At 42.2% G+C, this 11723-nt stretch overlaps 1 protein-coding gene across 1 annotated transcript; it reads right to left on the bottom strand.

The window, feature by feature from the left end:
- Positions 1 to 528: 528 nt before the first annotated feature.
- Positions 529 to 1641, bottom strand: HTR1F (5-hydroxytryptamine (serotonin) receptor 1F, G protein-coupled). The gene has a single exon (XM_015429097.1). It carries the CDS (start codon positions 1639 to 1641, stop codon positions 529 to 531), a length of 1113 nt encoding a protein of 370 aa, XP_015284583.1.
- Between the last annotated feature and the right edge of the window lie 10082 nt (positions 1642 to 11723).

Consider the following 11723-nt stretch of genomic DNA (forward strand, 5'->3'; position numbering starts at 1 on the left):
AAACTGAGTTAGCCATATCTTAAACACAGCTAGAGTAGTTAAAAGCTTAAAAAGATAATGGAATGGAGCAGAATTTTTCTTTGCCCAGATTTCCTTTGAACATCTGCCTTACACTACAGAATCTGAAATTCTAAAGACTAGATTCTCCCATTAGAATTTATTACATCCAACATGTTCTAGTTTTTTCTGAAAAGTCTTCTAAAAAGCTGCTTTAGGTTCCATTTGAAACAAAAGATGGTTAACATGCCTTTAAAATAAAATAAAGGTTTCAGGAATATTATAGGCAATGCAGAACTTGAGTCCCCAACACTGCTGTGGTGTTAGCTCACCATATTGTATCAGTGCTGGGTATGTGTGTACAGCATACAATGTCCCTGAAACCTTCTGGGTTGTCCTGGATGTCTATGGATTCTGGCAAATTCTGCACTACAGTTGGATAATATTCCGCCATTAGCAAAACTATTAATCTATCACAGAACTTTTTTTTTCAAACACCAGTTTTTAAGTTGTCCAAGGAATACACTTGTTTCAGAGATAGCTCCTGCATCGGATAAGTTTCTGGAAAGCTTTCTTGAAGTCTTCATTGAAGATTGTATAAATCAATGGGTTAACAAGAGAGTTGATATATCCCAACCATGCCAGAAAATTAGACATTTCTGGTGAAATTTGACAACTTTCACAGGTATTAACAACCACTTCCTTTACAAAGAAGGGCAGCCAGCAGATGACAAAGGCACCTAAAATTAAGCCAAGGGTAGTTGCTGCCTTTCGCTCTCTTGTGGTAGAAATCCGTTGCCTCCTCCAGCCTTTCTCATTCTTGGACTCAGAGGTGGGGCTTCGGAGTGAGATGTGGATTCTATCAGAATCTGCTGAAGGGTTGGTTGTACCATCTTTTGTGCATGATGCAGATGAAGTTAGCCTACAGCTTTTTTCACCTGCTTCCAAGAGACCCTGTCCGTTGACTTCCTCTTTGAGAACCCGGCTGACGCTTCTTCTATGGAAAGTCTTGGCTGCCTTGTATATTTTGTAGTAAAGGATCAGAATCAATGCCAGTGGGATGTAAAAGGCTCCAAATGTGGAATAAATAGTGAAAGCAATGTGATCGTGCTTAATGATGCATTCATCATCCCTGCTGGCTGCCTGGTGCCGCCAAAAGAGTGGTGGCATTGAGATAAAGATGGAAATGATCCACACAATTGCAATCATGATGCCAGCATGCTTAGGTGTCCTCTTCCTGGCATATTCCACAGCATCTGTGATTGCTCGGTAGCGATCCAAAGCAATCGCCGACAGATGTAAGATGGAACAGGTACAGCAGGTGATGTCAACACTGAGCCAAATGTCGCACATCACCTGACCCATGATCCAGGTCTCCTTCACAATGTAGACAATGCTGAAGGGCATCACCAGGATGGCAACCAGGAAATCAGTGACGGCCAGGGAGCAGATTAAATAGTTGGCAGGGTGATGAAGCTTCCGTGTCACAATGATTGCAGTCATCACCAGAGAGTTGATGACAGTTGTCATTACAGCCAGCACAGAAAGTGTAAGAGAAATCAGAACCTTGGACGTGGGAAGTTCTTCTGATGTATCATTTTGTTTCAAAGTATAATTCTGTTCAGTAACATTTAGGAAATCCATGCTTTCCTTCAAGGTGATCTTTACCTAGTGAAGATACCTGCAGGGGAAAGCAAACACACTTTAGAGGGGGGGAAAAACTATTTTATTTAAATTTGAATATACAGCACTGTTTAATATGCTTTGCATCAGTTATTGATAAAATTTCCCATGCCATATTTTTTGCTGCTCTTTTTTTTTTGAATTCCTTTAATGTGGGGCTACTTGGCAGTGAACTTCCCTGCTGATGGTACTGTATTCTCTATCTTCTGGATTTAAACCATTTTATGCCCAATCCAAGTGGCTCAAGTGGTTAAGACGCTGAACTGCAGGCTGTGGAAGGTCAGTAGTTCAGCAGTTCAAGACCCGGGTGCCGCATGATGGAGTGAGCTCCCATCTCTAGTTCCAGCTCCTGCCAACCTAGCAGTTCGAAAGCAAGAAATTGCAAGTAGATAGATAGGTACCACTTTGGTGGGAAGGTAACAGCGTTCCGTGCACCTTGGTGCTTAGTCATGCCGGCCACATGACCACGGAAATGTCTTCAGACAGCGCTGGCTCTTCGGCTTGGAAACGGAGATGAGCACCGTAGCCCTAGAGTCGGATTCGACTGGCTTTCGAGCAAGGGAACCTTTACCTTTTTAAATGATTATTTACTCTTATAAATTTCTCTGGAGTCTGTTTCTTCCCTGTCTATGCCCCTCTTGATGCCGTTGTCTAATTTAATCTCATAGCTTATTGGGGTCTTGCATCAGATCTTCTCATGTCATTTATTGGTTGACATTAGTTGCTTAGGTTTGATGTCACAGAATGTCTGGTCAGCCTGTTGTGTGATCAGAGACTGCTGCATCCTTAAAGAGAACAGGTAAACCTATTGAGTATGAAATTAGGAGGTCCATGAATATCCATGTGGTATTCAACCTTTTCTTTTATTCTATTGTTTAATAAATTATTTATTTTAAAATTATGACCTTCAGCCTTTTCTTTTATTTCAGTACTCTATGGGTTTTCAGATTATATATTGTGGAGCTGAGTAGGATTCTGCACATACTCAGTTTAGGATTGTATTCGGTATTTTGTGAAAAGAAACCAAAATTTGGCCAATGGAAACAAAAATATGTTTTGAACAAACACATAGGCAATGCAAAGGAGTCAGAGGGATATTTGAAGACCTTAACCAAAGCCACACTTCACTAGCTGCATCAAGAACCCCAGTATGTATATATACTTAGAGGGCTGTACTACAACCCCCTGCTGAATCTCCCTGCTACTGACTGAGGAAGTCTTCCTCTGATGGAGCATACTTGCTCCCACTGAACAAGGCTCCTTCCACCAGAGTAAGCCTCCTTTGACTGCAGCAAGGCTCCTGATTTAGCGGAAGGGGTTTTTAGGATCAAAACAAGAATGTCTTTTTTGTTGTGATGATGAATCCTGTTTTAATCCACACTGTAGATATATGTTCTGCAGGGGAAAGCAAGGAATACTGGCTAAGATATATGAAACCATACACAAAATATGATATTTGTAGCTGACCTTTCCAAACACATAAAGTCTGAAAAATGTCTTTTTCTCCTGGCAATGGACACTCAAATCCATCTGAACTACATAAAGATGGATCTGTCAGAAAATTCAGTTTCCTGAATAATAGCTTGATAGATTTTTTTGTACTAGTAAAGTGGAGAGTTTGTCTAGTAGTTTCTGGCCATTGCTGCTACAAATAGAATATGTGGAGGTCAGAAAGCCAGATACAGCTGAAGGATGTTGTTGATTCTCTGTCTTTCAAGTTGTTAATTGGTCACAGAGCCAATAAAGAGAAAACCCCAAGTTGCTCTATAAATAATTACTTTCAAGCTCCTTTCTGGTGTTCTGTTCTTACAGCTTTTCAGAAGGCGCTTTGAGGAACAAACCAAAGAAAAGCTTTTAAACACCAGTACATTCATAATTGCACAGAGAAGATTAAAAAAAACAACTACCTGACTCCCACTTTTACTTAAGGGGGAACCCACTCCATAACCAGCAAACTATTAAGGGAGTACTGGCATTCACAGTTGCTTTCCTGACTATTTTCACCTGTTCATTACCAGACCTTAGAATCACATTTAGGTAGGAGGAAATTCTACATGTAACAGAAAATGCTAATGCACAGGAAATTGTTCGCAAAGAAAAGCTATTTATCTGTGAAATGTATTCATTAATTGATTCAACAAAACATTCAGCTGCTGCCACTAACGGGATACTTCATAGAGCTTGTTTTACAAAACCATCATTAAAAAAAAAGCTTTATCCACACCTGAATCTGTGCTTATTGAAGAACAGATATTGATGTATTCATGGAGGATCCTTCCATCAACATCTCTTAGCAATGATGGTTAAATTGAACCTCCATGTTTGTAGTCATTATGCGTTTGAACAGCAGATGTGAAAAACAAACAGGTGAAGGCTGTTGTGTTCAGGGTTTGCTTAGAAATCTCCCACAGGCAGTTGACTGCCCCATTGTTTGGCAGCACATGCTCAGCTAAATGGAAATTTGGATTGATCCAGCTGGCCTCTCCTTATATTCCTAGGTTCCTATTGAAATATAAGCAATCACCCATTTTCCCCCCCAAAAGAGCCAGTGTGAACTCTAATCTGGAGAACCGGGTCTGATTCCCCTACTCCTCCACATGAAGCCTGCTGGGTGACCTTGGGCCAGTCAAAGTTCTCTCAGAACTCTCTCAGACCCACCTACCTCCCAAGCTGCCTGCTGTGGTGAGAAGAAGGGAAGGCAATTATAAGCTGCTTTGAGACTCTTTAGGATAGAGAAAAGCAGGTTGCAAAACCCTACTTATGTCTCTTCTTCAACAAAAATAGCTCATTTCACCCACAGAAAGATTACTGGGATCTTTAGTTGAATATGACAGAAAGTTTTGTACCATGTCTTTGTATGAAACGGGTTAGTTATAATTATTGATAATGATAACAGTGATAACAAATAGGGTTTTGGGTAGAGTTGGGACATGATTATATCAAGGTTGAATCTTCACAGCTGGATATGTCATTTTCTTGTCAATCATGTATGTGTCCAGCTGTCAAGCAAAAGTACTTGTTGTCTAAACAATAGCACAATGAAAAAACCCCAAAGAACATTACCCCACTATGAACAATATGGATGAACAATGCATGCTGGTTTAGAAGGAAAGTTTCCTTGTGGACCTTGAGGCTGTAGCTCTTCATTAAGATTACATACTGGACCAAATGGAAACACAATCTTACAGCTTCAGGCCAACTATCTACTTTCAAGAGTTAAATGGTAGAATTCCAGGAAAGGAAGACACTCTTCACTTGAGAAATTTGGTCAAGAATGGCTTCATTATTAGGAAAATACTCTTTCAGTTTCATACAAACATCTTCCAGTAATTTGAATGGTTGCTCATGCACAGATTAGTGCTGTGCTGGAGTTTCTTTGATTTACATCATCAAATCTCAATTGTAGATGTTGATCCTGATGTCTTATAGGTTGACTAAGAAAAGCAGCACAAACAAACAAATTTAGATCATGTAACTAAGCTGCAGATACAAGTATTCACCCTCCCAGCTTTGTAGAACTGTGCCAATGATGCCCTCTAGGGTTTATGTACCAAAAATAACTATAATGCCATATGTATTTTTCAAAAAAAGGGCCAATCTACTAACAAGTAGTGGGGAAATTAATTGTAAAAAAGAAAAGAAAAGCTGCAGACCTCAAAGGCACTCCTTGACAGTAAATTGACTAGGCATACAGGCAGGTCAGGAAATAAATCCTGACAATAATTACTGTGAGTGAAATCCTCACTTGATGATAGCTCTGCAAAGACCGTAAATGAAAAAGCCTTAGGAAGCACGTGTCACTTTCCCCCCTCATGCATCCTTCAGTTGACCATCCAGAATACATTTAGGGAGCAATTCTGCTGTCCTTACACAGAAGTGTGCGACAAAGCAGCATACCTGAATATCCCCTGTGAGGCAAAGCCCTTCCCCAGCCTCCCCTCAAGGGTTAATGTGGATGAGAAGAAGAGGAGGAGGCCATTGGCTTTATATCCCACCCTTCACTACCTGAAGGAGTCTCAGAGTGGCTTACAATCTCCTTTCCCTTCCTCTCCCCACAACAGACACCCTATGTGAGGTAGGTGGGGCTGAGAGAACTCTTTTGAGAACTGCTCTTGAGAGAACAGCTCTGAGAGAACTGTGACTGACCCAGGGTCACACCAGCAGCTGCATGTGGAGGAGTGGAGAATCAAACCTGGTTCTCCCAGATTAGAGTCCACACTCATAACCACTACATCAAACTGGCCTGCATTGCTTAGAGGGTTTGTTAATTGGTTTTTTGGCTGGCATAGCTCTTATCACCTTCAAGGCCAAAGATGGAAGCCTAGTAATTAGCTTCTCATGGGATCCTGTGATATGTGATGGGAGGGGGGGAGACAGGGAGTGGTGAGGTAATCTTCTAGAGGCTTCTCTTGGAGACATGATCTGATTGGATATCATCATCACCTGATATGCTGGGCCAAAAAACTATAATTGAACTGAGGCCCTGAAAGTAGGGGGGTAGCTGAGATTTTCATGGACTATAGGCCAAGACTATGACCTGCAATTGCTAGAAATGTAGACAATGCTGAATGAAGAAGAAGAGTTGGATTGATACTCCACCTTCCACTCAGAGTCTCAGAGAGGCTTACAATCTCCTTTCCCTTCCCACCTCCACAACAGACACCCTGTGAGGTAGGTGGGGCTGAGAGAGTTCTGAGAGAACTGCTCTTGAGAGAACAGCTCTGAAAGAACTGTGAATGACCCAAGGTCACCCAGCTGGCTGCATGTGGAGGAGTGGGCCTTTCTATCGAAATTAAGGTTTGTGCCACCTAACACACTTCTTGCAAGTGTTTGGTAGTTGAAGCTAGCTTTGTTGTTTTCTTTTCTGATTGGCTTCAAAGTAATGTGTTGGCAATAATGTCTCTCTATTAATAGTTCCTAAATAAATTTTATAATTATTTTTTAACAGCAGTCTGGTTCTTGTGTACGCTTGCCCTGGGAACCCACAGAGATAGCCTCCGGCTTGCTTGAAATCCCGCCCCCTGCTATTACCACTGGATCATCCCAGAAGGTATGTGCAATACCTTCCACAAATGGAATAAGGTCCATGAATGATAAAGCTGGTGCTGTTTGCTGCCTTGATAGAAGGAATGGAAGCAATGGAAATGAGTTCCTTGTAAACCGGCTGGAGGCAAAATGGAGCAAATAGGCTGAGCTGGCCTACTTTCCCCCCCTTGTCATCCCCTTCTGATCATCTGCCACTCAACACTTGCCTTCTTCACCTGCCTACAGTTACCTTCTCACTACTCCTCATTCAGTCTGCTCACCCACACATGGAGACTCAGTGATCTGTTCTCTACAAACAGAGAGAATGGTTGTGCCCTCTGGGAATTACGGTGAAATATAGGCATAGATACTATTATAAAGACAGTCGATCATAGCTCATCAAATAGCAGCTGCCTATCAAACCTTTTCTTGAAGCTCCATATATCAAAGCATGGTGTGATCCTGGATCTGGTTTTAATATATTGCATATATGCATTTCCAGTGAGGTTATTTTCTGGAGGGATTGTAAACACTTCTTATTTGCCACCCTGTAACACAAAAGGAGACAAAGTTTTAATTACAGTGGCTCTGAATATCATGGCTCTTCTCATAGTCCCTAAAAGAGACAGAGGTGTTGATATTGGTGACGGGTCCCCAACCTTTGGTTCTTGTGGTGAAATAGCCTTCTTGTGTAGATCAGGAAGTTCTTCACACTACTAGCATTTCAATAGCAGTGCAGGACCAAATTATTTAGTGGGGCTTTCCAATAGATAAAGGTTATCCAGTCCTCTAAAGTTGTTTTAATATGTTATATGTATGTACTGATTTTTTTTTAAAAAAACAACTGCTATATTTTAAGAATAATTTCAAGCTGCTCCAAGTCCTTCTCAGGAGAAAGGTAGGCTACAGATGTCATTTTTAAATGTTATTTATAGTCCACCTTTGTCATTGAGACTCAAGGTACATTATACAGTGTAAGCCAGTGCAATCAATAGAATAACATATCTGATAAGCAAACAGGACTAAAATTACAGAAATCTGAAAACAAAGCATAAGTATTAGACATGACATATTAGCAATGTCAAAAGGTTGAATTACATAGATAACAACATATTGAGAGCAAGACAATACATACGGCAAACAGTTCATATATGCTATGCACAGTAGTGTAGCCTACAGTCCCATTCTCTTTATTAAATCTACTTAAACCTTTATATCACAACATAGTCCTATTGACTTTATAAAAATGCTCTCCTGAACAATACTGCTGCAAACAACAAGGCTTAGTTGCTTGCAAATTATTAAGAGTTTTGAAAATGCAAGTTTAAAATGGACTCATAAAGGGAAACACTTGTCAATCTGTGTTCCTTGGTTATCTATCCATAGTGGCATCAAGCGATGCAATGTGGTCAGTCTATCTTCTGCATGCATGCAGTGGCATGTGGTATTAACCTCTGTGCGTGTGCTAGCTGCTTCCCAAATACAACATCCCTACTAGGCTCAAGAAAGAATAATTGGATCGAGGAGATAACTATAGCTGTAAAAGAAAAATAAAATCTGTCACTAAGATCTAAAATCTGTCACTAAGACAAAAAGGTGTAAGCCAGAGGCTACTTAAGATATTTCTCTGATGCTTTACAAATATGCTAAAAGAAAAAAAAAACATTTCTGTCTGAGCTTTTAAAATAAGGTGGTTTAATTCATTCAGGTTATAACTAATTGGACTTCTTGACAGTAATACAGTAAATGACTTCTGTGGGATGCAAACTTTGTGAATCCTTGTTTTTCCACTTCAGAATGAACTAGCTGCTTTTTTTCAAAGCAGTGAATGAATGGCATTTTATTTGTGCCATTTTCTCTCCAGCATAGAGTCACTGAAATTTAAAAAAAGTCAGAAGAGTTTTAGTGAACCACCAGCAAAGAACGGCATGCAGGTGTTTGCTTGCAGAGGCTATTCTGTACAATGTAAGATATGGAAGTCTTGCTGCTTGAAGTTCTAACAATGTCAAAAATTAACATTTCCCATCAATCCTGCCCAGCTTTTCTTGTCTGTGCACTACAAAACACTCATATTTAATTGTATAATCATATATCTCTTCTAAAGCAACAGACTAGTTTTTCCAAAACCAATTACAGTTAAACATACATTTTTCATAATAGTTAATTCTTTTTTTCTTGCTGGTCATAATCTCCTTTTAGACTGGTCCAATATGTTTCCATTGCCTTGTTCTTTTTAAGGGATACATTTTGCTGCCTGGGATACCCCTTGTCCACTCACATAGAATGCCTACCACCCTCTTCAGGTTATGGGTTCAGGTCAGAACATCACATGCATCACCCTTCTTGACCCTTTTAAAATCTACAGAGAGTCATGACCATCTCATACCTCAGGTCTTCTCTTACTCCCAGAGATATCCACAGACAGGGTAGCCCAGCCCCTTTTAATAATCAGCTCTCACTTACACAGAGTTATTGGGGTTGGGGACCAAACACTATTCCAATAGGTATATGTCTTTGAATGGAGACCTTTCTGACCAGGCAGGTAATTAAATATCAGTTGTTTAAACTCAGTAAGAGGTCTTTGTTTCATATAACTGAGGAGTCTATCAGATGTTTCAATTTGAGGTATTCAAACCATGGAATAGAACTAGAAAAATTCTCTTTTCAGCGCTTGTCTACTTGTCTGCTGCAAACCCCTAACTGTTGTTTTTCTGTAATCTGTAATTTGTTTTATATGTTGCACTAGGAGGGAATCCCATTGTAGGTTCAAGACAATGGGCGCTAGAAGGCCCCCCCTGGGTCAGTGTGTGGCGAGTGGCTTCTTGGCTGGCTGTGGCCGGGGGGCTCCGGGCCACCTCAATGCCCCGTCATCCGCACGGAGGCTGGCCGTGGGCCACAGCGAGTTTGGCAGTGACAGCAGGACCGGGGTCGACCTGAAGATGCAGCGACCTGTGAAGGGGGTGGGGTGCCCGTCGCATTGTTGCAAAGTGTGGCGCTCCCCCCACCTCCCCCTGACCCCGGGGCCTTGCTGTATCTGGCAGGCTCCATCCTGGGTTGGCACGTCTTTGCCCTGGTGGTGCAGCAGGCCCCGGCCACTCGCAGGCTGGTCTCTGATGCGGCTCGGGCCTCGGCGGCCCATGGTGACGGTGGCAGGGCCAGGCTCTGGGCGATGACCCTGTGGGCAGTGAAGGGGCCGTGGTGTCTGCCGCATTGGAGGAAAGCGAGTGCCTCCCCCCTGTTTTTTCTCCTCTCCCCAGACCCCAGGGCACCGCTGCATCTGGTGGCCTGTGCGCCCGTGGCGGCGGCAGGTCCAGCCTCAGGCCGATGTTCCCGCTGAACTGTCTGGGTGCCTGTCGCCTCAGAGCAGAGTGAGGCCATTTTCCCTGCTTTCTCCCCCTGTCCACAGACCCCAGGTCGAGGGAACAGTCCACCACCGGCTCCGTGGCCAGGCGGGTCTGGTTGCAGGGTGGGTGGCTACCTGCAGTCATAATGGGGTGGGCTCAGCGTCCAGCTACTGGAGAGCCCATCATGTCCAGCGGCTCCCTGCACACCGAGGATGAAAGGCTTGCCGCGGGCTCTGTGGGCAGGAGTGAGCCCATGCAACAAGGCAAATCAGCCAGTGGCCAGGGACCTGTCTGTGAGTGGCAGTTCATGCGGCCAAACACTGTTGGTGCACATCAAACGTTGTAGGACCAAAACTCAATTATATATAAGGAGAGATTGTTGTAACTAAAGTATCTATTGTAATCTGTAGAAATTTTTATTATAATTTATAGAAAAGTTTAAAATTTTGGTCGTATGTTTTACATTTATGTTCTTAATATTGTTCAGGTATTGTATATAGTTTCTTTTGAAGCTAGATATGATACCTTGTAGTAAGAATTTTTTAATCTATAAAAATTATTTTCCTAAAAAAATATTTTCTTAACTATTGTTTTTTTTTTTAAGTTCTCTTCTTTCAACATTCCATCCGCTCATTGGCTGCTTTTAGAGAGAGGTGTACTCAGTCTGTCCATCACACTGCCTTTCCAAGAGCTTATTTAAAATAGTTATTTTAACACTTTCAAACCACTAATTGCTGACCAGCAAGAGCACAGACATTTTTTTAAAAAAATTAAAAGGCCAAGTCAGCTTGCACTTTTAAAGCTAAATTGCTTAACGTTTGTGCACCCCCAAAATGTTCTTTTCCAGTTTCTGTGCAAGTGCCTGTGAAATTTCTGTAGTTTATGTCTATAAATTAGGATTAAATATTTAAACTTGAGATACAGAATAGGCTTAGTTTTGGGATTTGTGTACAAATACAGCTTCATTTATTGCACCCAGTATACCATCTATTCACACACTATCTTACCAGTATTTTCTGGAAGATCTATGTAGGCTATGTGTGTCACATGCTTTGTGGGGACTGGGTACACTTGTTCAGTAAGTCCCTGAAGGTATTACTTTTTCTGCAAAATTCATACTCAGGCCTGCAAATAAATATAGTTCCTATTGGATTCTTTACACTTGAATCAATGATAGGAAGTTTATACATATAGTCTTAGGCCCCGGTCACATGGAGCATTAGGCACGCTAGAGAGACGGAAGATAGGTGGATTTTCTGGGAGCGATCTCACCACCACATCTGGGAAGCGTAGAGCTCCCATGGCGCACCCGAGGCTTCCCGCCGAAGATGCGGGGTAAAAAACTAGTACCTCGAAGGTACTAGCTTCCGGAAACCGCGGGGCAAGGGCGGGCATCTGATCGCATTTCCGGTGGTAGTTCCGGCACCTGCCCATGTCCCCTTGCAAAAAGATTTTTTCCCCCAAGTCTCCACGGATGTGCACAAGCACCCAACGGAGCATGCACACATTTCAGTTTTTTTAAAAAACACAACCCTGTTTGCCACGCTGCTCCGCTTCTTTGCCGCATCGTGTGATCGGCACCTCCCCCCTAATCACGGGAGCTCGACGGGACCTCAACCCGACGCCTGATCGCGCAGTCGCACGTTAGTTTGCTCCAGGGCAAACAGCCACGCC

The sequence above is a fragment of the Gekko japonicus genome, unplaced genomic scaffold, assembly GCF_001447785.1.
Source record: "Gekko japonicus isolate JY-2015 unplaced genomic scaffold, Gekko_japonicus_V1.1 scaffold1869, whole genome shotgun sequence".
Lineage (NCBI taxonomy): Eukaryota > Metazoa > Chordata > Lepidosauria > Squamata > Gekkonidae > Gekko > Gekko japonicus.

Coding starts and splice junctions, on each gene's coding strand:
- HTR1F (XM_015429097.1), bottom strand. CDS start 1,641: ATGGATTTCCTAAATGTTACTGAACAGAATTATACTTTGAAACAAAAT.